At 40.5% G+C, this 27,031-nt stretch overlaps 1 protein-coding gene across 2 annotated transcripts in view; it reads left to right on the top strand.

Annotated features, from left to right (window-relative positions):
* Nucleotides 1-26,401, top strand: part of st3gal5 (ST3 beta-galactoside alpha-2,3-sialyltransferase 5) — a 67,009-nt gene extending 40,608 nt beyond the window's left edge. For both annotated transcript variants that reach the window (XM_072256640.1, XM_072256639.1), the window contains 2 exons: nucleotides 10,798-10,956; nucleotides 18,353-26,401. In XM_072256640.1, coding sequence (XP_072112741.1) covers nucleotides 10,798-10,956; nucleotides 18,353-18,607 — 414 coding nt within the window. In that variant the 3' untranslated portion in view covers nucleotides 18,608-26,401. The remainder of the gene's footprint in view (nucleotides 1-10,797; nucleotides 10,957-18,352) is intronic.
* Nucleotides 26,402-27,031: the final 630 nt, after the last annotated feature.

Genomic DNA, 27,031 nt, shown 5'->3' with positions numbered 1-27,031 from the left:
TTCTATCGTGTTTCTTTGTTTTGTTGTTGCCTGCAAGAAGACGAATCTCAAGGTTAATAATAAATGTACTTTGAACTTTAGACCATAGATTCCCAAGCTTTTTATGCCATGGCCCAATACCATTAAGCAGGGTGTCTGCGGACCCAAGTTGCAACCAATGCCAAACTAAGTTCTTTTCTAAAGTGATGGAGGCTGAGGAGAAATAATAAGGTTAATAAGATTGAGAAGGATAGTTAGACAGCCAGTATCCCTTTCCCAGTGTTAAAATGTCTAACACCAGAGGTCATGTGTTTAAGGTGAGGGGTGTAGGTTCAAAGGAGATGTATAGGGCAAGCTTTTTTTGTGTGCAGAGTGGTGGTGCCTGGAATTCTCTGCCTGGGGTGGTGGAGGCAAATATAGAAGTATTAAAGTGGCTCTTAGGCACAAGAATGTGCAGGAAATGGAAAGATGTGAACATCGTGTAGGCTGATGGGATTAGTTTAGGTGGACATTAGTTACATATAATTAGTTAGGTATAACACTGCTGTACTATTCTATGGCAAGAAAATCAGCAGGTGTAGATGTTTACAGCAGCACTAAAGCTGACTACTGAGGGTCTGTATATCACCCACAGTCATCTCAGAAAATCAGCTGTACTGTTGACAGCTGTATGTGGAGATGGCAGAGATCTTGTTTGGCATATGTGCAACACTTAGCTGCATGAAAAAATATTTACAATTTTAAGACTTCCCAAAGGCACTAGATAACAGAATCCCAACTTGTATTTGAATAGAAAGAGCAATTGTTCTACCAATACGAAATAGTGTGTAGTTTTAATATAACGCAAGTCATTGAAAAATCTAGGGCAAACTTTTCATTCTGCAATAAATCTTTGAAGGGTAATAAGAGTAGAGAATTCAAAAGTTCATTTATTATCAAAGTATGTACGCTGAATACAACTCTGAGAATTGCCTTCTCCAGGTAGCCACGAAACAAAGAAAGCCATGGAAGTCATTCTGAGAGAAACATCAAACCCACCCATCACACAAAAAAAACGCAAACACGAGGAATTCTGCAGATGCTGGAAATTCAAGCAACACACATCAAACTTTGATGTGTCACCACACAAAAAAGAAAGGCAACCCGATCATCACCCCTAAACCCCCTCCCCCACACAAAAAAGCAAACAAAATCTTAACAAGAACCTCAACCCCCCAAACCCCCATCCCTCACACCAAAAAAAGCAAGAATGAGTTAACTTCTGTATGATAAAATAACAGCTAATGAAGCCTTTGTTCCAGCTGAAAGCAGATGCAACAAAATATTACAGTGCAGTCAGGAACAGTCTAGTGATTTATTGTGCAAAAGTTTACTAGATTAGGTCTGCAGGATATTTTACCAGGAATAAGGGACGCCAGCATTGTGGAAAATTTACTGAGGGGATCGCCTTTCTTAGGGAAGGTGGTATTTTGTTTTCAGATAGCACTGTCACGACTGGCTGCTGTGTCTGTTTTTGATTTGCAAGAATGATTTAATTCATTTCCTTAGTTCCTGTTGATTGAAAAGTTTGTGCTGGAGCCCTGACATACCTTGACTGGTTGGTAAGACAATTTGGTATATGAACATGGCTAATGCCAAGATATCATTAACATACCATTAAAAATGTATTGTTCAGAAAGGAGTGATACGGGGAGATTGAATTCAAAACTGGCTTGACAGAAGGTAGTGGTGGAGGGCAGTTATCCTTATTGGAGGACTGTGACTAGAGGTATTGCACAGGGATCAGTACTGGGACTTCTGTTTGTGACATACTTGAGGGGACTTGAACAAAAAGTGGATGGACTGTAAGACTGAAACATTGATAGAGCTGTGGATACAGAAAATGGTTGTTAATAGATACAGCAGCAGGATATAAATCACTTGGAAACATGAGCAGAGAAATGACAGGTGGACAAATGTGAAATGATATACTTTGAAGATTAAATGCAAGGGAAATCTATTCATCTATTTAGCTTGTTAAGTTGTAAATGCTTAGTTTATCCTTACTGCCTGTTAACCAATTGATTTATTAACGTCTTGCATTTAAGTCCATGATTTTACCTTATGATACTTTATTGAATGCTGGTTAGAAATATAATTGTGTTACATCCATTGGCATTATTTCATCCACTCTTATAATTAGATCCTAAAATAATAATGCTCTTTCACTGTCATGAAACCTAGTTGGGCTGTCCCTAACTGAACTATGGTTTTCCAAATGCTTGGTTGTTCCACCTTTAATAATTGAGCACTTACGTACCTGACAGCCAGAGTTAACCTAATAGGTGTATAATTCCCATCTTTCTCCTTGCTAGTTTGCAAAATGATAGATTTGCTGGTTTTTAATCTGCTGAAACCTTTTTGAACATTCCTTAGATTTTGAAGTTCATGAGCATGTTGTATGAGGACAGGTTGAGCGAGCAACGGCATCTCTTTGGAGTGGAGGGGGATGAGGAGGTGACTTGATAGAGGTGTATAATATGCTAGGAGGAATTGATGAGTGGATAGGCAGTGACTGTTTCTAAGAGTGGAAATGTTCAAAATAAATTTATGATTAAAGTACGTATAGTGCCTATTTAAAAAAAGTCACCACCTTGGAAGTTTTCATGTTTTATTGTTTTACAACATTGAATCACAGTGGATTTAATTTGATTTTTTTGATTCTGATCAACAGAAAACACTTTCATGTCAAAGTGAAAACAAATTACTACAAATGGTCTAAGTTCATTACAATTATTAAACACAAAATAATCGATTGCATAATTACTCATCCCCTTTAAGTTAGTATTTAGTAGATGCACCTTTGGCAGCAATTGTGTGTCTGTGTGGATGGGTCTCTATCAGCTTTGCACATCTGGACACTGCAATTTTTCCCCATTCTTCTTTACAAAACTGCTCAAGTTCTGTCAGAATGCATGGGGATCGTGAGTGAACAGTCCCTTCCAAGTCCAGCCACAAATTCTCAATTGGATTGAGGTCTGGACTCTGACTTGTCCACGCCAGGGCATTAACTTTGTTGTTTTTAAGCCATTCCTGTGTGGCTTTATGCTTGGAGTAATTGTCTTCCTGGAAAACAAATCTTCTCTGGTCACTGTTCTCTTACATCAGGTTTTCCTTCAAGATTTCCCTATATTTTGCTGCATTCATTTTACCCTTTCACAAGCCTTCCAGGGCTTGCTGCGGAGAAGCATTCCCACAGCATGATGCAGTCACCACCATGCTCCACTGTAGGGATAATATGTTTTTAATGTGCACTGTTTGGCTTATGCCAAGCATAGCGTTTAGTCTGATGACCAAAAAGCTCGATTTTGGTTTCATCAGACTATAGAATCTTCTTCCAGCTGACTTCAGAGACTCCCACATGCTTTCTGGAAAACTCCAACTGAGATTTCGTGTGAGTGTTTTTCAACAGTGGCTGTCTCTTTGTCACTCTCCTATAAAGCTGTGACTGGTGAAGCACATGAGCAACAGTTGTAGGTGCAACCTCTCCCTTCTCAGGCACTGAAGCTTGTAACTCCTTCAGAGTTGTCATAGGTCTCTTGGTGGTCTCCCTAACTAGTCCCCTTCTTGCACAGTCACTCAGTTTTTGAGGACGGCCTGCTTTAGGCAGATTTACAGCTGTGTCATATTCTTTCCATTTCTTGATGATTGACTGAACTGTACTCCAAGGGATATTCAGTGACTTGGAAATTTTCTTGTATCCATCTCCTGACTTGAGCTTTTCAATAACCTTTTTGGAGCTGCTTGGAGTGTTCTTTTTGTCTTTATGATTTAGTTTTTGCCAGGATACTGACTCGCCAGCAATTGGACCTTCCAGATACAGGTGTATTTCTACTACAATCAATTGAAACACCTTGACTGCACAGTCTCCAAAATCAGATCTCCAGTTAACAAAGTATGTGACTTCTAAAACTATTTGGCTGCACCAGTGATGATTTGGTGTGTCATATTAAAGGAAGTTAATATTTACGCAATTTTTTGATTTATATTTATAACTAATCTGGATCACTTTGTAGAGACCTGTTTTCACTTTGACACAAAAGAATCTTTCTATTGATCAGTGTCAAAAAAAGCCAAATTAAATCCATTGTGATTCAATATTGTAAAGCAATAAAGAGCGAATGCTTTTTATAGACACTGTATATGTCACTGTATGCTACCCTGAGGTTCATTTTCTCATTAATGGGCAATATGAGTGGGGATAATTTATGGTGATTGGAGGGATGGCAGAGGTAGGTTTTATTTTAGAGTGGTAAGTGCAGGATAATACTCAGCTAGTGGTAGTAATAGAGGCAGATACATTGTGGACATTTAAGAGACTCTTAACACACATGGATGAAAGAAAAATGGAGAGCTATGTGGGAAGGAAGGGTTAGATTGATCTTGGAGTAGATTAAAAGGTCAATACAACGCAAGCCAAAGGACCTGTACTTTGGCTGTAATAGAACATAGAACCTTGCAGCAATGTTTCCATTGTTTCTGCAGCCACTTTATGGAATGTAGACCATCACAAGCAGACATTTTTGGTCCCACTAGTTTGCCTGCTAGCTGTTTTCTACTGAGAATAATAGTTGAAATTTTTCATTTTTCATTAGCCCTTTGTGAAGACTGATCCATATTAAGGTCTCTTGTATTTCCTTATTTTGTATTAATACTTTCAGTATGAGCTTTTAAAGGGTCAGCATTTTCTTTTGCCACTCTCTTCCTTTTATGTATATGTAACCTAGCACGTGGCCAAGTGGTTAAGGCGTTCGACTAGAGATCTGAAGGTCGTGAGTTCGAGCCCCAGCTGAGGCAGCGTGTTGCGTCCTTGAGCAAGACACATTGCTCTGTGACGGCACTGGTGCCAAGCTGTATGGGTCCTAATGCCCTTCCCTTGGACAACATCGGTGTCATGGAGAGGAGAGACTCACAGCATGGGCAACTGCCAGTCTTCCATACAACCTTGCCCAGGCCTGCACCCTGGAGAGTGAAGACTTTCCAGGTGCAGATCCATGGTCTCGCAAGACTAATGGATACCCAAAAAACTTAGTACTAATTTCTTGTTAGTTTATGCTAAAGTTCTGTTTTCTTTCTCTAAAGAAATGTAGTATCACCCTTTACTGGTTTCTAAACTCTTCAAGTCATTTGCAACTTTGAGCGATTCTCAAAGTTCAAATACAATATATTATCAAAGTACATATGTCACCATATACTTCCCTATATGATTTGTTTTCCAGCATACATTCACAGTAAATACAAAGGAGCACAATTGATGCAATGGAAAAACCATACAGTTCTGATGAACAAACAACCAAAGTGTAAAAAATGACAAGCTGCATATACAAAAGATATAATAAATAAGCAATAACTTTTGAGAGCGTAAATTGTAGAGTCCATAAAAGCGAATCCATAGATTGTTGAATGAATTCAGTGTTGGGGTGGGTGAAGTTTTCCCCCTCTGGTTGAAGAACCTGATGGTTGAAGGGTAATAACTGTTTCTGAACCTGGTGCTGTGGGATTTGAGACTGCTTTACCTCCTTCCTGATGGCAGCAGTGAGAAGAGAGCATAGCTTTGATGGTAGGGAAACTTGATGATGGATGCTGCTTTCCTGTGACAGCTCTCCTTGTAAATGTGCTCAGTGGTGAAGAGGGCTTTGCCTTTGATAGAATGGGCTGTATGTAGTACTTTTTATAGGTTTTTCCCGTCAAGGACATTGGTGTTCCCAGACCAGGCCGTGATGCAATCAGTCAGTAGAAGTTTGTTAAAGTTTTGGATAACATGCTGAATATGTGCAAACCTCTAAGAAAGTAGAAGTACTAATGTACCTTCTTTGGAATGGCACTTGCATGCTGGACCCTGAACAGGTCCTGTGAACTGATAATGGTGAGGAATTTAAAGTTGCTGACTCTGTCTCACCCTGATGAAGACTGACACATGGACCTCTACTTTCCTCCTCTTGTAGTTAATAATCTGTTCCTTAGTTTTCCTGACATTGAGTGAGCGGTTGTTGTGGCATCATTTTCAATCTTCCTCCGATGTGCTAATTCATCACCACCTTTGATTCAGCCAACAACATTGGAGCTGTTCTTAAGCCTCATAGATGTGAGAATAAAGCAAGTAGAACTGGGGGCTAAGCACAGCCTTGTGCTGATGGTAACTGTGAAGGAGATGTCGTTGCCATACTGAATTGACTGGGCTCTGCAAGTGAAGATCCAGTTGCACAAGGAGATATTGAGGCCTAGGTCTTGGAGCTTATTGATTATTTTTGGGAGGATAATAGTATTGAATGTCGAGCTGTACTCAACAAAGAGCATCCTGATGTATGCGTCTTCACTGTCCAGATGTTCAAGGGTTACATAAGCCAATTAAATCATATCTGCTGTTAACCTTTTGTGATAGGAGGCAAATTGGAGTGATCCAAGTTGCATCTTGGGTAAGAGTTGATGTGCTTAGTCATCAGCCTCTCAAAGCACTTCATCACAGTGGCAGTAAGTGCTACTGGATGATAGTAATTGAGGCGGGTTATCATTCTTGGTATGATTTGAAGCCTGTGGGTACCTTAGACTGTTGAAGTGAGAGGTAAATGCCATCAGGGAACACTCCAGCCAGTTGAATAACACAGGTCTTCAGTACTCGGCCAGGTATCCCATCTGAGCCAGATGCTTTTGGTGAGTTCACCTTCCCGATGGATGCTCCCATGTCAGCATCAGTGAGTGAAATAACGAGGTTATTATCAGGGGCTATGGGAATTCAAGAAGGTGCCTCCGTGTGTTTTGACAGTCAAAACAAGCATAAAATGTATTGAGGTTATCTGGGAGCAAAGCCTTGTTGTCACCTATGTCACTGTGCCACCACTGAGCTCATCTAAATGGAGCGCTGTTGCAAGAAAGCAGTATCCATCATTGAGAGCATCCACCATGCAGGCCATGGTCCCTACTCGCTGCTGCCGTCAGGGAGAAGGTACAGGCACCTCAGGACCCATGCCACCAGGTTCAGGAAAAGTTATTACCCTTCAACTATCAAGCTCTTGAAACAGGGAATAACTTCACTCTCCCCATCACTGAACTGTTCCCATGATCTATGGACTCACTTTCAAGGGCTCTTCATCTAGTCATAGTCATAGTCATACTTTATTGATCCCGGGGGAAATTAGTTTTTGTTACAGTTGCACCAGAAATAATAAATAGTAATAGAACCATAAATAGTTAAATAGTAATATGTAAATTATGCCAGTACATTATGAAATAAGTCCAGGACCAGCCTTTTGGCTCAGGGTGTCTGACCCTCCAAGGGAGGAGTTGTAAAGTTTGATGGCCACAGGCAGGAATGACTTCCTATGAGGCTCTGTGCTGCATCTCGGAGGAATGAGTCTCTGGCTGAATGTACTCCTGTGCCACCCAGTACATTATGTAGTGGATGGGTGACATTGACCAAGATGGCATGCAACTTAGACAGCATCCTCTTTTCCGACACCACTGTGAGAGAGTCCAGTTCCATCCCCACAACATCACTGGCCTTACGAATGAGTTTGTTGATCCTGTTGGTGTCTGCTATCCTCAGCCTGCTGCCCCAGCACACAACAGCAAACATGATAGCACTGGCCATCACAGACTCGTAGAACATCAACATCGTCTGGCAGATGTTAGAGGACCTCAGTCTCCTCAGGAAATAGAGACGGCTCTGACCCTTCTTATAGACAGCCTCAGTGTTCTTTGACCAGTCCAGTTTATTGTCAATTCGTATCCCTGGGTATTTGTAATCCTCCAACATGTCCACACTGACCCCCTGGATTGAAACAGGGGTTACCGGTACCTTAGCTCTCCTCAGGTCTACCACCAGCTCCTTAGTCTTTTTCACATTAGGCTGCAGATAATTCTGCTCACACCATGTGACAAAGTTTCCTACTGTAGCCCTGTACTCAACCTCATCTCCCTTGCTGATGCATCCAACTATGGCAGAGTCATCCGAAAACTTCTGAAGATGACAAGACTGTGCAGTAGTTGAAGTCCGAGGTGTAAATGGTGAAGAGAAAGGGAGACAAGACAGTCCCCTGTGGAACCCCAGTGCTGCTGATCGCTCTGTCGGGCACACAGTGTTGCAAGCACGCATACTGTGGTCTGCCAGTCAGGTAATCAAGAATCCATGGCACCAGGGAAGCATCCACCTGCATTGCTGTCAGCTTCTCCCCCAGCAGAGCAGGGCGGATGGTGTTGAACGCACTGGAGAAGTCAAAAAACATGACCCTCACGGTGCTCGCTGGCTTGTCCATGTGGGTGTAGACACGGTTCAGCAGGCACCCTCAACTCCTAGTTGGGGCTGGTAGGCGAACTGGAGGGGATCTAAGTGTGGCCTGAACATAGGCCGGAGCAGCTCCAGAACAAGTTCTTGATAATTATTGCTTATTTATTTAATTAATTATTATTTTCATGTGTATTTGCAGTTTTTTTTTACACACTTATTCTTGTCTGTTGGGTCTGATCTTTCACTCATTCTATTGTTTTATACTTTGATTACCTGCAAGAAAATAAATCTCAGTTGTATATAGCAACATGTATGTACTTTGATAATAAATTTACTTTGAGCTGTGGTTTCACTTGTAGCCCCCCTGGCCAGCCTCAGGGTCGCTCGGCTGGCTGTCGTCTAGGGAAACAGCCCTCAGGCCCGCCAAACTGGGTAATAGTTTGTGTGGATGCTGTGTGATGTACACCACCCTGCCCAAATAACAGACAATACACCAGATATGATTTAATGATTTACAGTTTATAGATATTACTGGAACTATATAATTAATAGAGAATAAAATATAAAAGGGAAAATAAAAGGCGCCCCACTTGTCAAAGTTCAATCTCTTCGTGCACCAACAGTTGGAGCTCAGGATCCTACTTCACCCTGCGACCCCTCGGACCACCTTGACCTGCCGCCTGGGACCAACAACGGTGGTCGACCAGACCCTCCACATGAGTCCGTATCCGTCTCCTCTCCTCGCCGAACACCCTGGACCTCGGACTCCTGCTCGGGTTCTGCCCTGTTAGCGGACTCTCAGCATCTGGTCCATCCTCTCTCTCTCTCCTGCCTTCTGCCCAAAAACCTGCGCATCACACTAACTTACAGACACACAGAAATAATAACATCTATCCCAATTGGTTTGTTCATCCTCTTTATCAGTAACGTGATCCACACAAACTGCTAGCGGGAGGACTCAGTAGTTAACATAACAAAGAAGCCATTTTAATTAGACTACGCAGTAACATAAAAGAAGAAACCCCTTACACACTTAAGAGGTGATAGCTTTCACGCCCTGCCACAACTGTTGACCAATCTTTTGTGATTCAAGTTCGGTCAGAATTTCCACTTCACATATGAGATAGCTTTCCAGAGGTCAATTCCTTCAATCCATTACTATCTTTGACTCCAGCATCCCTTTTCTCTGTAAAGTGTACTTCTCATGTCTTCAGTTTTTCCCTCATTAAAAATGCTGCAGTTCTAAATTGGCCACTAGGAGGAGTAAACAACCTTTCTGCTCTGTAAGACTTTGTTAGCAGTTCTCCACTGTGTTGATGCCAGCAGCTGTTACAGCCATTCTGAAGAAGGTTATTTCAATAACTGATTGTTGCTAACTATTCCAAGGATGGTGTAAATATAGTTTGAATAATTACTATAAATGTACACTTAGTAGCCACTTAGTGCAAGTTTGTAGTCTTCTGTTGCTGTAGCTCTTCAAGTTTCGATATGTTGTGTTTTCAGAGGTGCTTTTCTGCAGTTCTGCAACCACTGATGTAATGCATGATAATTTGAGTAATTGTCACCTTTTCAGCTTGAACAATCTGGCCATTCTCTGATCTCTACCCCTACCCCTACCCCTACCCCTACCCCAAAGAACTGCTTCTCACTAGATGTGTTTTCTCTCTCTGCTCTCTCTGTAAACTCTAGCAGGGGTTCCCAATCTTTTTTCAATATATATATATATATATATATATATATTATATACACACACACACACACACACACACACACCATGGACCCTTACAATTGACTGAGAGATCCCTGAACCCCAGCTCCTGAGACTGTTGTGCGTAAATTCCAGGAGATCAGTAATTTCTGAGATGCTTGAACTATTCTGTCTGGCACCAATAATCATTCCACAGTCAGTCACTTCGATCGCATTCTGATGTTTGGTCTGAACAGTAACAATCTCTTGACTATGTCTGCATGCTTTTGTGCATTGAGTTGCTGCTACCCGATTGGCTGATTAGATATTTGCACTAACAAGCAGGTATACCGCTGTACCCAATAAAGTGGACACTGAATGTATTTCTACTTTTATAAAGCAGCAAAACAATTGTTGTATTTTTTTCACATTTCCAAATATCGAATTATTCCCTTCCAACAATGTACAATATGAGATATTGTACACTTGGTGAAATATCAGTGTCGATGGGTGAATTTAAATGTGTGTTCAAGTTTTTAATCCTGCAGAATTTCAGACAGGATAATATGTAACTCCTGCATTATCTCGAAGCTAGTATTCATCCTACAGACTCTATTTTTGGATGTGGTCACAAAAGGTGGCATTTTAACAATGGGTATTTTAATGAAGAATGTTAATTGCCACCAGAACGCTTATGTTCATACAAACATAGTACCAATAACACAGTAATAGACAAAGTAAAAATAGCTTTTATAGAATTTGTCCCAAGTGATTGGTGAATTAACTATTTCAGCATAATAATCCTGAAATATTGTGCAATAAGTTGTATGTAATTTCCAACATTAATGTTTTCTTTTACTTGTTCTAGTCATTTTGGGAAAATTTCTGGTTCTGGAAAGAAGTTGCTAAGAAAATACCAATTAAACCAACACAGTTTCGAATACTGAACCCAGAGATCATAAAGGAGACAGCAATCGATCTGCTGCAGTTACCTGAACCTCGACCAAAACTGTTTGGATGGGATCAGGTATGAGTTGCTTAGAAATGTAGTTATGGATACACTTAGGAGAAATATGGTTCTCCAGCTGGGTTTTTGGCTGTGGGTTGTTTAGCAAAGGATCGTCCCAACAATGAATCTTTATTTGATTTATGCAGAAGATTTATACAAACAGCTGTTCATGCAAAATACATTGAAAACATTTTTATGCACCTACTGTGGGATGCACTAGTTCACCTTGGTTTCCTTAATGACATACAGAATGTTAAATAAAGCACACAATTCTTTGGAGAATCTTGTTTTAGCTGGGCTTTTTAATAAATATTCAAAATGAATAGGAATAACAATTGACAATATAGATTTTTTTTTTTTTTGCTCGGTTGTGCCATGTTCTCACTGCATAATTTCCAAAGTGGCCAATTTAAATTTTGTTTTTACTTGCCCTTTTGGATTATCCTATGAATACTTTTTAGGCTATAGAATGTTTTGGAACATAGTTTCTTCAGTGTTTACTTTTCCTTAATTCTGAAATCTACACTCAAATATCCACTGGCATCCAAATCAATTTGGTGATTTGTCCTAGAAAATGGTACCTACTGAGTTTATATGAGGGGGAGAGGCCAACCTTAACTAGACTTATGTAGCTCAAATGTAGAGTTGAAATTCATGGCAAGTGCTGTTGGATGTAAGGGAGGTTATTGAAGAAGCATTTCCAAATATCTATAGATTCAGTGATGGCGCCCGAGGACAGGAAATATTATTCACTTGTTCAAGAAAATTATAGCAATTAAACCTGGTAACACTGACCAGCTAGATTAAATTTGATGGTAAAACAATCGAGAAAGAACTGGAGGTAAATTGGTTTAGTGTAAAATCACTAGAAAGCCTCGTGTAGATTTGTTAAAGGCAAACTGTCTAACCAACAATGCTGTATAATAAAATAAGATATTGTCACTAAGGGAAATGGTTTTAATGTATGCAGGTGACATGCCTCCCCCACATCACAGCTGTTAATTTGATGTAAATATACCCTTACGGAATTCAATCACTATCCTAAAGTTTGAGGTATGGAATTTACTATTACAGGATTTATGTAGAAAAAGAAATGCATGAATTATGTAATGCTCTGGTTAAGATTTTACTGCTAAACTTTTACTGCCAATGCTGTAGGGTATTTCATTTAATAGTTTTCTGTAGAAGCAGTGTGCATTGCTGGTAGTGTTTGGATTACAGTTTTCCATCATGTATTTCTTAATTCATGCATAATGATGCAGCTTTGTATTATGGAAAATTGTGAAACAGATCATGTGTGTGAACACCCCCACCCCTCCACGATAAAGATGGAATTGCCTGCTACCCACAGAAGGTGTTTGAAAAAGAACTGCCTTATTTTCTGGGTTAAAGTCCATGAAATAAGAGTGGAACCGCATGGTGGTAAATTGTCTGACTTTGGAGTAGAAGGAAATACACAATGAAGTTCTCTGGGGTCAATCCTAACATCACCTTTTTAATTGATTAGTAATGATTTTGGTAAACAGATTATAGTTTAGTTTCTAGATTTGCAGATGACGTAAAACTTAGAAGCATTATGAACTGAAGGAAGAACAGTAAAACTTCAGGAAGATATAGACAGGTTGATGTAGTGGGAAGCTAGATGAAATTCAGTGCTAAGCGATGTAAATTCTGGGCAATGTAATTGCTCAGCATTGTAAAAATAAAAGAACAGTGAGATTTGAGGATACGGCTGCACAATTCACTTACTGGTGGGACAGGTTGAGAAACTAGTTTGAAGAAATGTATGGGACACTGGGCTTAATAAGTAAATGAATAGAGTACATGAGCAAGGAAGTCATGACAAACCTTTGTAAGATGTTGATAGGGCCACAACTAGGGGTACTCATAGCCAGTTCAGGATGTCTCACTTGAGAAAACCAGTGACTGCTTCAGAAAGGCATAAATGATATGAATGATGCCTTCACTGCAGCTTTAGCAGCTATTCTTTCCTGGATCATTTTCATCACTGATGCCCAATCCAATTTCCATGCCAGGATGGCTTGAGGATCCTTGGCTTTTTCCTTGAACTGAATCCCAGCCAATTGCAGTCCACCACTTTGTTCAAAGTGAGAACGAGTTCAGTCCAGCAGAGCAGTTTCTTATAAACTCTGCAACCTTTCAGTATATTATAGCTAAAAGTATATTATACCTGCATATCTGTGCATATGTTGAACGGTCTTTATTTCAGACCTGACCTAGGACCTCCCCCTCGCCACTTTTTCATGGTATATTAATGACTACTTTGAAATTGAATGTTTTATTGCCATTGCTGCCAATTTCCACCATCCTCTTATTTTAATTTGTTCATCTTTAACCTTTTTTCCCCTCTTCTTGACTTCTTTATTTCCATCTCAGGATATAGGTTAGTGACTAAAATCTATTAAAAGCTTCAGACTCTCACCTATTTTGACTAAACCTCTTCCCATCTGTGAGGACTCCATTCCATTCTCCCATTATGCCAGTTTCTCCCATTTTGTACTATGTGCTTTGAAGACAACACTTCTGGGGTATCTCCCTGTTTCCTTGACCCCCTAACCATAACTAACAGGTCTCTTGACTCTCTGTTCCATTTCTACCACTACTACTCTTGTGTCTCCTCCTGCCACTCAGAGCAAGGATAGAATATATCACTGCCTTCACCTTCCACCTCACCAGCCCCTATATCAGGGGTTCCCAACCTGGGGTCCATTGTCATCTTGGTAACAGTAGGCATCCATGGCATCAAAAAGATTGGGAACCCCTGCTATATATTCAATGGATTATATTCCAGAATTTCTATCAAAATTAATCAGATGCCATCATCAGACTTACTGCTTCTGCCGTGTCATTTTGGGATTCCAAGCAGACCTGACCCTTTTGTAATTTGCTAGTTCACTGTTCCATCTCCACCGACAACCACTTCTATTCTTACAGCGACTTCGGGAAATATAACTTAAAATTTTACCTTTTTCCATACCACTATCCATGTTTTTATGCAATCCTTTCAGATGAGGTAGAGATTAATTTGTACTTATACTAGTCTAATATGCATTTACTGCTGGATTTCTTTACATTGGAGATTGGATAGTTGTTTTGCAGATCACTAGCATCCATTCACAAGTTGACCCAAGTTTATCGGTGCCTGTCATTTTAATTCCTTGTCTAACTTCCATTCTGACCTCTGTCTTGGGTGTCTTACACTATGTCCAGTCTAAACTCAAAAATAAATCTGACCTTTCATTGGAGACTTTGCATCCACTAGAGCTCAACATTAAATTCAACAATTCATTTAACTGGCATTCCCAACCTGCTCCAGAAATGGAGTTATGATGCTGTAGAGCACAATGCTGGGGGTGCTTGAATTATTGGGCACTATCTACAGAGAAGGGACAAGGTTGGCATGTCCAATCAATGAGCTGCTGATCAGGAACACCAGCTCTGTTTCCTTCTCTGTGAGTTCTGGCTGGGTGAATGATTCCAGGATTTTGATTTGTTTTTTTATTTCCAACATCTATTGGTGTTCCATATTTTGCAGTTTCAGCATTTTTTTTTTTTTGGGTTCCTCTCTATTTAACATCTGTAGACATTTTAGCTGCCACTTGGAAGACTTCAACACTTTGTAAGTTGTTCAGCCCTGGAAGATGCACCAGTCTGTATCATTTTTTTTTGGGTTTTCACCTCGGCACAGACATGGCCTTTGCTTCTTCACTTTCTCTATAGCTTAAAGCATGCAGCTTTCTAATTTTTCCCAGTTCTAATGTAAGGCTGTTGACCTGAAACTCCCTAATTCTAATTTTCTCTTCACATCTTGCCCGATTCCCTGAATATTTCCATCATTTTCCTTACTGATTTCAGTTTACAGCGTTTTTTTTCCCATGTGTTTTTGAAAGCTGTAGAGGGGTTTTAAGAGACTTACTAAAATGTTTTGGTGGGTGATGGACTTTGGTTATGCATTGATAAGCTGGTGTAGCTTTCCTCAGAATGGGAGTCATGAGGTAATCTGGTCATGGTATAGACAGGGAAAATGGAGAGAAACTAATTCTCTTATCGAATAATTAGAAACTGTGGGACGTGGAATAAAGATGCATGAGGAAAATCATTTTTCTGATGGCATTTGGTATATGCCTCCTTTTGGAAAAAAGTTCAGTTGTTTCAAAGGGAGCTGGAAGAACAATTTGCGGGAGGGAAAATGGTGTTAAGACTTGATCAATTGCTTATTCTGTGAACTGGGTAATATTCTCTATTATTATCTATTAATACTATCATAAACAAATGTCTGAAATGCAAAATGGATTGCACTTAGTGCTGTATCAGTCATAAAGTAAGTTGTGTATGTTGTTGTACAAATCTGTCCTTCATATGTTTATCTTTTTAAACAACTCTGCGGTTTGTTAGACATGTTCTTTTCCACAGGAGTTAAGACTTAGAAATTGGACCCAATTGTACATGTACTTATGTCCCAGTTGTGCACATTAGATTGCACCAAGATAATCTCTGGTTCATTTAGCGATTAGAGTGTTTACCTGGGCTCTTCTGATCTGTGATTCCCAGTGTCATACTGCACATTTAGTGACATCATTCAGTGCCCAGGTTTCTGTGCTTGTCAAAGAAAACTCAACGTGGAGAGTGCAAACCATGACTTGTAGTGATAGAGTTGTACAATATGGAATCAGATCTTTTGGCCTACTGAGTCCAGGTAGAGAATTAGCACCCTTGCCCCACCTCCCCCCCAATCTTATTCTAAACCAGTTTATTCTCCCCACCCTCATCGAGGTTCTAACAAACTGTTTTTGGTAGAGACCAGTGAGTCTTGATTTTTAAAAAAATAATTAGCGAATAGGCCATTATCTGCAGAATCACTATTTATTCCTCAAACCCAATTGCTCTTAAGCATTTTTTTTCTTTGCCAAGCCAGATAAAGGGAAATTTATTTTCCTAATGCAAAGTTGAGCAGAGTTTTATGTCAATCTGGGAGTCTCCCAGCCACCGTTATTAGAATCGCCCCTTTAATTCCAGATTATTTAATTTACTGAACTTCAATTCCTTTGTTTCACATGCTTAGAATTGATAGGCCATATCTCCAGATTACTGATCCACTAATTTAATCACTGGCTACATCAGCTTCTGTGTGGACACTGTAGTAGTATTATGGGCTGTTTAGAGCTTCTCTAACAACAAACCATTGGTCACCACAGATCTAATGGCTCTTCTCAACCACAAAAAGAGAGGGAGATGGGGGAATTGAAACATGTTCGGAGGGAGTTAAAGGAGAAGATCAAGGTGGCTAACGAGGAATACAGGAGAGAGCTGAAGAACAAGCTTGTGTTAGAGTAGCACCCAGGAGGTGTGGAGAGGCATGAAGAACATCACTGGCTTCAATCAGCCTAGCTGTAGAGCCTCAGAATGCAAAAGTGAATAGGCAAATGAGTTAAACCAATTTTTCAATAGGTTTGAAGATCCTTGCCCTGCACCTATCATCCACACCTCCAACTGCTACCATTCCGATCTTCACCTCCCCAGCTCCCACCTTCCACCAACTCCCCAGTCATCATGGACTCGCCTTCACTACTGAGCAGGTGAGAAGGGCACTGGAGAAACTTAGACACAGCAAAGCATTGGGTCCGAATGGTGTGAGTCTTGAATGGACCTGAAGGAGTGTGCTGAGCAGCTGTGTGTAGCTCTCCAGTGCATTTTCAGTCTGAGACTCAGCCTGGAAAGGGTCCTGACTTTGTAGAAAATGTCATGTGTGATCCCAGTACGCGGGAAGGGCCGACTGAAAGTCTTGAATGACTACCATCCAGTGGCCCTGACCTCACACATGAAGACCCTAGAAGCTGGTCCTGGCTCACCTCCGACCCCCTCATCAGACCAGTCCTCAATCCCTTGCAGTTTGCCTACCAGGAGCACATTGGAGTTTTTTTTTGATTTCTCAAGTGCCTTCAATACCATACGGCCCTCATTGCTGGAGGGAAAGCTCCGTTCAATGCAGACTAGCAATTCCATTGTGTCCTGGATAATGGACAACCTGACTGGCAGACCACAGCTTGTGTGTCTTCAGAGCTATGTGTCAGACATGGCTATAAGCAGCAACGGGGCCCCACAGGGGACTGTACTGGCTCCCTTCCTGTTTACCCTGTATACCTCGGACTTTAGATACAACACTGAGTCATGTCATCTGCAAAAATTCTGGTGACTCGGCAATAATTGGGTGTATAAAAGGAGGTCGGGAGGATGAATACAGGGCCCTGGTGGAGGAGGTTGACAAATGGTACAAGCTGAATCACCTGCAGCTCGACTTCAGTAAGACAAAGGAGATGGTGATGGACTTTAGGAAGACTAAGCCTGCATTGCTCCCTGTTACTGTTGATAGTGAGGACGTGGATGCAGTGAAGGACCTACAAGTACCTGAGGGTGCACCTGGATGACAATATAGAGTGGAGCACCAACACAGGCTATGTACAAGAAGGGCCAGGGTCACCTCTACTTCATGAGGAGACTAAGGTCCTTTGGAGTATGCAGGCCTCTCCTTCACGTGTTTTAGCAATCTGTTGTCACCAGTAGAGTCTTCTATGTGGTGGTGTGCTGGGGCAATGGGATCAAGCTGAATGATGCCAACAGAGCTAATAAACTGATTAGAAAGGCTGGTTCTGTTATGGGAGTCAAACTGGACACATTGGAGGCTGTGGTAGAACAAAGGACCCAACGGAAAATCCTGGCAATTCTGAATGACGTTTTTCACCCTCTGCAAGTCCCCTTGGCTGAACAGAGGAGCACTAGAAACGGACTAAGACAACTTCACTGCTCCAAAGAGTGCTATGAGGTCATTCTTACCCTTGGCTATTAGGCTCTGTAATGAGTCAACCTATAGCTGGGGAAGTGATGACTCCCTCCTGACTGTTTGTGGTAACTTATTTTTTTCTTTCTTTCTTCTCTTCTCATATTTGTATATCTGTGCACTTGTAGTGCTACTGTGACACTGCAACTTCCTTTGGGATCAATAAAATATCTATTTAATCACTGCAGCGTGATTCCTAGCAAGCAGCATGAATTCTAATAAGCAGAAAGTGAAAGGATTAAATGTGCTATATTTCTGTTTGGTACCTTTTAAAGGATTTTTAAAAATTGGCCATGAGCATTTTTCATGCTCTTTTTTTCCTGCCTCTTGAAGAAATTTGCTCATCTGGAAAAATTGCGATACATACCATTCAAATCGGCTATCAGTGTACCAGCTGATCTTTCCCTATAGTTCTTTTGTTTCTTCCACCTGTATTTCAAATTGAAGATCAGTGATTTCAGATTCCTATCATGTCTGAACGTTATGCCACACTTAACTTTTGCTTGAATAAAAAGTGTTTCGTTATTAACATAATATTGTCTGTGTTTGCACTTTCAGAATATTCCTACCTTGGGAGTCAGTGCTGTTGTTCTGGCGACTCATTTATGTGACGAAGTCAGCTTGGCAGGATTTGGATACAACCTAAGCCGGGCAGAGACGCCTTTGCACTATTATGAAAATGTCCCGATGACCGCTATGAAAGCTCAAACTATGCACAATGTGAATAAAGAGAGACAGTTCCTAGAAAGCTTGATTAAAGAAGGTGTTGTGACAGATCTCAGTGGAGGGATTCACTGCAAATTTTGCATTTGAAGAAATCGCAACCTTAAGATTTGCATGTCTTAACAAGAAGAAACTGCCCTCCAGGAGAAGATATTATTTGAGGCTGGTTAACTTGGGCCTTTTAGCTACCATTAAGAGAGTTTACAATTTTGACACTCCTGGCAAGTACTTTCACAGAAGTTTCATCATTAATCAAATTCTGGAAGTGCAACTTTGAGAAAAGTATTTGTGACATGCTAACTTGCATATTGAACTCTGAGTCGGTAATGATTGTCTGTAATATTCATTGCATTATTGTGTCCCTGGTTATTTTAAGTCCAATTTAATATAAATTATGGTTGTAATTTCCCTGTTATTTAAATAGGAGTAATGTTTGATATCTCTCAAAACAAGATCATTAAGTGTTAAACTTAATATCTGGTCTACAGAAAGGCATCTCGGTGCTTTGGTGAGTACAGGACAATTTAAATTCTGTTTTACTGCATGTCATAGGTGTGAAACTTGAATGAATGATCTTTATTGTCATTATACATAGGTACAATGAAACTCTTGTCTGGCTTCCTCTCAGGCAATTGAATAAAACGGTAGATAAAAACAAGACAGTAATAGAAAAACAGTATTAAATAGATAAGTAGCAGAAAATAAGTTGCAGCAGCCCCATAATATCACAGTAATGCACAAAGTGCCGTTAGTGCAAGTATTTGAGTCCTTGTGTGTGCTCAATGTTCAGTCATTGTTCTGTGGGAGTGGTGTGATGGCGGCCACAGCTCTGGGATAGAAGCTGTTCCTCAGTCTATTTGTTCTGGTTTTTAGTGTCCTGAACCTTTTGCTGGACGGCAGTGGGTCAAACAGGGAGTGGCTGGGGTGTGTGGTGTCTCTGGTTATGCTGATCGCTCTCCTGAGTCTGCTGGAACAGATGGTGTCCAGTCCTGGGAGCTCCATCCTGACAATTTGCTGGGCTGCCTTCACCACGCGATGCAGGTCTTGTCGCTCAGCGGCTGTGCGGCTGGCATACCACACTGTGGTGCTGTTGGTCAGGATGGTTTCAATTGAGCTTCTGTAGAAGTTAAGCAACAGCTTCTGTGGGAGTTTGGCCTGTTTCAGCTTTCTGAGGATGAAGAGTCTTTGTTGTGCCTTTTTTTACAAGCAGCGAGCTGTTGGTGGTCCATGTCAGCTGTTTTGACAACATAATTCCAAGGAACTTTAGGTTTTCCGCACTTTCCACTACCTCTCCATGTATATGGAGGGGGGTGGTGTGTGTACTCTGTCCTTTGATCTCCTGAAGTCAATGATCATCTCTTTTGTTTTAGAAGTGTAAGGACCAGGTCGTTGTCCTTGCACCACTCTGTCAGATGATCCACCTCAAGCCTGTAGGCTGTTTCATCCTCGTCCGAGATCAGGCCAACCACTGTGGTATCGTCCACAAATTTAATTGTGGAGTTGGAGGTGTAGATGGGAGTGCAGTCATGTGTGAAGAGTGTGTAGAGCATAGGGCTCAGCACACAGCCCTGCGGGGTGCCTATTTTTAAGATGAGGGTGGTGGAGGTGTGCTTACTAATTCTGACTTTCTGTGGTCGGTCTGTGAGGAAGTCCATGACCCATGAGCCCAGGGAGAAACCAAGGCCAAGAGTGTTCAGTTTGCTGACCAGTTTATGGGGGATGACTGTATTAAATGCAGAAGTGAAATCCACAAATAACATCCTCACATACGTGTTTGGTTCCTCTAAGTGAGCCAGAGCAATATGGAGGGCTGTTGTGATTGCATCCTCTGTGGAGCGGTTTGCCCGGTAGGCGGACTGGTGTTTGTCCAGATCAGGTGGGATTGTAGCCTTAATGTGTGAGAGCACAAGTCTCTCAAAGCACTTCATGGCTGTGGGTGTCAGCGCTACAGGGCGATAGTCATTCAGGCACTTCACAGCTGATTTTTTGGGCACTAGGATGATGGTGGAGGTTTTAAGGCATGTTGGAACAACAGCTTGTTGCAGTGAGAGGTTAAATATACTTGTAAACACGTCAGCAAGCTGGTTGGCACATGCTTTCAGTACCTGGCCGGGTACTCCGTCTGGGCCAGCTGCCTTACTCGCATTCACTTTCCTCAGGGTGGATCTCACCTGATGTTGCTTAAGGACCCGTGTGGACTCATCGTCAGGTGGGTTGATGAGTGGAGCAGCCTCCTCTCTCTGAGCATCAAAACGGGCAAAGAACTGGTTTAGGACATCAGGCAGTGTGGCGTCATCATCTGGCAGCAGATTATTGGATTTGTTGTCTGTCAGCGCCTTGATGCCTTTCCACGTACTGCAGGGGTTGTTGTTATCAAACTGATTTTCAATGCGCAATTTCTATTTGCGCTTTGCATCCCTGATGCCCCTGCGGAGATTCCCCCGTGCTTCACTGTAGGCTTGTTTGTCTCCTGACCTGAAGGCTGCCTTGCGCTTCCTGAGTAGTGCAATCACATTGCTGTTAACCCATAGCTTTTGACTGGGAAACACCTTTATTGTCTTTTGTGTTATTACATTTTCTGTGCAAAACTTAATATATCCTAGGACTGACCCAGCATATTCCTCCAGGTCTGCTCCCTTTGCAAACAAGTCCCAATCTGTGTTGTCAAAACAGTCCTGTAGCATTGAGGTGGCTTCCTCAGACCACACATGTACTGTCTTGATAGTCGGTTTTACTCTGCAGATCCGTGGTCTGTAAGCTGGGGTCGGTGTGAGGGAGATACGGTCTGATTGTCCTAGGTGTGCAGATGAGGTCACTTTGAATGCTCCTGGAATATTTGTGTAGACTTCGTCTAATACACCCTATCCTAGTTATATGCGAGGGATACGTTCCTCGAAGTTGACGCATAATATGAAATCGCATAATGTGAATAATTATTTAAATGGAGAAAATAGGGAGGCGTTCCAGAGGGCTTCCTAAATATGTTTTATCTGTAATTTATTCACATTTTTATACCAATACGACACAAAAGCAGTACTACAAGACAACATTTGCATTATATTTAATCAATTTAAGGTAATATTCAATGTAATAAATCATAGAAAGTTAACATCCTCTGGTGTACAGTACTCACCAATAGTGGCAGGTGTGTTCGCTCCAGGAGATGAGTGGTTGTTGTGGCGTCGGGCAGCTTTACACGGATAAGGTGGATGGTTGTGGTCGTCATGATAGTATCAAGCACAGCAAGGGGTGAAGGAAGACTCACGGAACTCTTAGAACTGCCGGCAGCAGAAGATTACAGCGATTTGCATAAAGTGGTGAGGGTTGTTTGCTTTGGCAGCATTTTGTTTTTCAGCATAAATTTGCTTGTAGGGAAGAAGGGTTGACGGCAGGGAACGACTGAAATGCTGACTCTGTTCTAAACGTGGGTCCATGTCCATCACCATTTGTGCCAAGTGTTCCGACTTCCACCATTCCCTCACCATTGGTAAACTCCCGGAATTTTCAAAATTGTCTGTTGCAGCAGCTGAGAGAGAGTTTGCCGTAATAAAAAAAAACAAACAAACAAAAAAAAAATGTACGCCTTGAATGTGGTCGAGTGGTTAAATCAGTGATGTCGTGTTAGACGACGGGAAATGCACTGTTAGGATGCATGCTGTCCAAATGTTTAGGAAGGGCTGGCGCATTGTCAAGCAACAAAAGAACTTTAAAGGCAAGATTCTGTTCCGGGCAGTAGCGTCCCAGAGCTGTGTTACTTTCAGCTGATGCTGTGCTGTTTATAATTTCCAACTTTTTTTCAAGGGTTAAAGGGGTTCGCTGCCGCTTGGCTGACGGCCCAAGACATGACATCGGACGCTTAGGAGGCATAGTTAAATATTTCAAGCACAAAATCACTGCACCGTAGGTAAAACCAACAAAAGTTTAAGATCACGCATCCACACCTTGCCAAAACCAATGTGAGAGTGGCGGGAGTGAAATTGTGAGGCGCGCGCACCTGACATATTGGCGGGAAAGCGGTGCTTCTCGTCCCAACAGTGAGACTGTGAGGCGTGCACACGTGACTTGTATTGGTGGGAAGGCAGTACTCCTCGCATAACTGTGAATTTTGGACGCATATAACGAGACGTTGGTAGAAATAGGTTCCTCGCGTAACTGTGAATCCGCATAGTCTGAAGACACATATAACGAGAATAGGATGTATGTTATTTTCTCATGTTGGGAAATTCAAATTTTTGTAAAATTTGGGCATGACCAGTTTAAGATCTGTGTGATTGAAGTCCCCTGCTACAATGATCACTCCGTCCGGGTGAGGCATGAGCTGTTTGTTGGTGCTATCATGTAGCTTTTCCAATGCTGACTTAGCCTTTGCTTGCGGGGGAATGTATACAGCCATAATTATTATCGTTGTGAATTCCCTCGGGAGAAAGAACGGTCTACACCTTACCGCGAGGAGCTCCAAGTCCATGCAGCAGTGTTTATCCGCAATGTTCACGGCTGTGCACCAATTATTGTTTACATAGACATACAGTCCTCCTCCTCTGCTCCTCCCGGAGTCCTTTGTGCGGTCGGCCCTGTGAACAGAGCAGCTGGCCAGCCCGATAACAGTGTCAGGTATGTTTGGGTTCAGCCAGGTCTCCGTGATGATAGTCGCACAGTGAGGAATGGTTCTTACTCTAATCCTCATCCATCTTGTTGGTGAGGGATGTGGCGTTAGCGAGAAATGGGCTTGGTAGTGCTGGTCTGTACGGGTTAGCCTTTAGCCTAGCCCGTAGCCCGGCCCGCTTTCCCCGCTTCTGTTTTCTCTCCCTCTGCTGCCTGCGCCGCTGGGATGTAACTCCTTAGGGCTTCGGGGTGCGTAGAATCTCCGGCGGGAAGAGAGTTGTGTTAACTCTGGGATCTGTGTAGTGTTCTCCAATGAACAGTAGCTGGGATTGATGGTAACTGGTGATAGCTGCTACTATACTTAGGGTGCTTAGCAGAACTAAGAAAAATACAAGGCCGCGAGTGAGCCGAGCCGCTGCTGTGTCCGCACGCACCGCCATCTTTTTCTCTCTTAATAGCATATTCCCATTTTATTTTGATGGTGTAATCTGGCAGTTGCATCAGATTTTATCGTTTTTAGAGAAACACGAAGCTGTTCAGTAAGTAAATAGATTCTTTTCATATCCAAAATTTCTGCTTAGCTATTTTAACCTTTTAACTGTGGTTGTCCAATAGGCATTTCTTTTGCTTTTTAGATGGCAGCAGTGGTGATCTAGACAAACTAAAGTTAAATTTATTTCATACTCCTTTTATGTTGAGTTGATGTGTAGAAATACTAATTCTGCCCCTTGAAATAACTTATTACATAAACCCTGTGGAGTGGGTCTTGTCTTCAGTGGTAGTAGAAGAAAAACTGATAGGCAATCAGCGGTCTATTTTATATCTTGTTTTAAGTTTGTGTGAAGAACAGTGAGTGTAAAACTTAATGTTTGATACCACTATTACTGTCAATTTCATAATATGAAAAGTTTAAAAGCTGCCAAAGATTTGAGAGTCGGTGGGTATTCCATGATTAGAAAATAAAGGATTTACATCTTGATACATTCTGCATCATGAGGAAAAAAAACTGGGGCAATTAAATTTTAATTAAAGAAATCTTAAGACATTTTTGTGTAGCTATTACAGTAAAATAATCAGTGTTGTATAGGCTACATGTGTAGACCTGCATATGCACACAGTTATTAATGCTAAATGCGTAATGAATCAATTTTGACTAGATGGAGCATTTGTTGTGATATCCCACCTTGTAGAGGATATTTTGTACAATATTGACTGAGCACTGATTTTTTTTTTAAAGATCCTCCTTTCATTTTTTCCAATTATAGTTTAAAGTATAGTTAAATTAATGAAATTCTTCTCAGTTTTTGAGATTGTACCTAATACTTGAGTTTTGAATACTCTTTCACTAAGTATTCCTGTCTATCCTGAAATTTGCAAATAAGGTGAACATTGTTCACTCTTTTGCTTCTGTGCACAAATGAAGGAAATAATCTTCAATTGGTATATAATGATGCAGTGTTAATCGCAACTTCAAATTTCTGCCTCGTGGAAATGTTCTTGCTGGAACTGTAATCAGTGCATGTGGACAAGCTGCTGGTGGTCATGAATTTTGCACCAAGATATTTTGTCATGCGGTAAATGATCATCATAATTTGGACAGAAACGAGTACGGTTTGTCCACTGGGGGAGCATGAATATTTCAAGAAAAGCTATGATCATATAGTTAAAGGCTGTACAACTAGATACAAATACAATCAAAAGCAGTGTGATATTCACAGTTTCACCTGATATTCCACTGTTTATAATTTAAATCTGGTAAATTTTGCTACTTTACCTTAGTTTCAAAAGCTTTATTTCACAGTTATCCATCTTTATACCTCCCTATATCATGCATCTTCCTGCCTTGAGAAAATTGTTCCCAATTGTCTGCCAGTAACTAATATATAATGTAAACTGTATCTTGTTAGTTCGCATTATCTCTGCGACAGTTAGGTTGAAATGGAAAGATCAATGCACTTTAGTTCTTGATTACTCAGCTTAATATCTTGCATGAATGAATATTCATGCTTGAAATATTTTGCTTGAGTTTTCTTAGCATATTACAACTTGAATGTTTAACGTAGCATATATCAACAAATAATAATCTTCCCTAGAATGGATGATTTACTTGTATGGAAAACATATGCTACCAGCCAACACTTGAAAGTGCAACCCTTTTTCTTTTGTCTGGTCCCCATAATAGCATACACTTCCTTAACTTTAGATGACCAGTATTCTAAGCGTTCTGACAATTTGGCTATGTAATTTAGTCTGGAATATGCCTTTCAGTTGCTGAGGATGAAATGGGGCTTCAGATAGATTTTATAAATATCTGGCAATCAAGATACAAAATTACAGCTTTGGATAAACCATGAAAATCACTGCAAGCTCCCAAATTTTTAAGCTTATTTGAATATTGAAGATGTTGATTATTCCCTCTGAATTCAGCGATTACTGACTACTTTTGATCTATAAGAACTGTTTCATTAAACTCTCTGAGGAAGCTTGGACTATTGTTCATGAGACTCTTAAGCAACTAAATTGTTACTCTAAATTTATGACTCCAGATGCAGGGCTAATTGCAATGGCAGGTTCTATCAGAGTGAAGGGTTTCTGGTAAATGCTAAGATAATTTTGAAAAAATTGGGAAGTGATAAAATTTGAAGAATGTTGCCCATTGTTATACACAACCCTGCTGAGAACAATGACTCTGCCTCTTAACTTGCTTTTCACTGAGTTATGGGCCATAATAGAAATTTGTTTTTAGTAAACTAAACTGGAATAGTGAGTGTGTATGTTCATAAGTTAAAATATCAACTGGAAATATGTGTTTTTATATTTACTGAACAATATAAAAACTGTAATGTATTTGCCTCTTTATAGAATTATGTGGTGAATTATTTTTCCAATTAAGCAGCAGAGTTCATACTTCAATCAATTCTTAGTGGACCAAATATTTGATTTCCTTAATGTGTTATAATTGGAAGGATTAGAAAATGGGGTTTCAATGTATTCTCAAAAGTAACAGGATACTTACTATTGACATTAAATGGAAAGACTAGGGAATTAAGAGGCAAAACTAGATCAGAACTTTACATTTTTAATCTATTAGTTTTGAGCCCTAAATTGTATTTATTTATCTGCTTACTTCTGAGGGCTTTGTTTGTTACTTGTTGACGCACAGAATTCCAAAGTGCACTGTTGTTTCTTTTTAAGTTGCAGCTGGATGGAGCACAAACTATTTCTCATTAAATTTAAGATTGTCCAAATCTTTTGTGTAATTTAATAAGAATGTCCATTTCTTTGTGGTTTTTACATTATGTTCCTAATATAAATGTTTTTAATAAAGAAAAACAAGAAAACAGATAATGTGTACAAATATTGTCTACATTCACAGATGGCTTATGAATAACTGTACAGACTGACATCGTGCCTTTTAATAATACGCTGCTTAGCAACTACCTGTAGAATATAACCCACAATAGAATTTCAGGCATTTATTTAATACTTTTAAATTATAACAAGTTCTGAACTCTGGAGGAAATCTCTTGGATGCATTATGTACAAACAGAAGTAAAGTTAAATTTTTTGAGGATTTTTGATATAAGACTCTATCAAATTCTGCCAGTTTTGTTTGTAACTTTTCATTTATTTTGCTTTTTGTAGATTGAACACAGATTATTTTCAAGCCCTGAATTTTAAGTAATGCAATCAAAAAGCTCTTTTAATTTAACCGTGTATAGTGAATTTTAGACTTGTTTGTATTAATAATGCTAACCTGTATGTAGATATTTATGTAGTATACAAAGTAGATGGTAACAAAATGTGTTTCTAATAATCCCATACACTATGAAGAAATTTGCATCTAGTAACTTATTCAGTATCGAATTGAAAGAAATATGTCAGGCTGTTTGTGCATAACAAAGAAATTAG

Source organism: Mobula birostris, chromosome 4 (genome assembly GCF_030028105.1).
Source record: "Mobula birostris isolate sMobBir1 chromosome 4, sMobBir1.hap1, whole genome shotgun sequence".
NCBI classification, from domain to species: Eukaryota; Metazoa; Chordata; class Chondrichthyes; order Myliobatiformes; family Myliobatidae; genus Mobula; species Mobula birostris.
The sequence above is the reverse complement of the archived record's forward strand: the minus strand, read 5'-3'. Positions and strand labels throughout refer to the sequence as shown.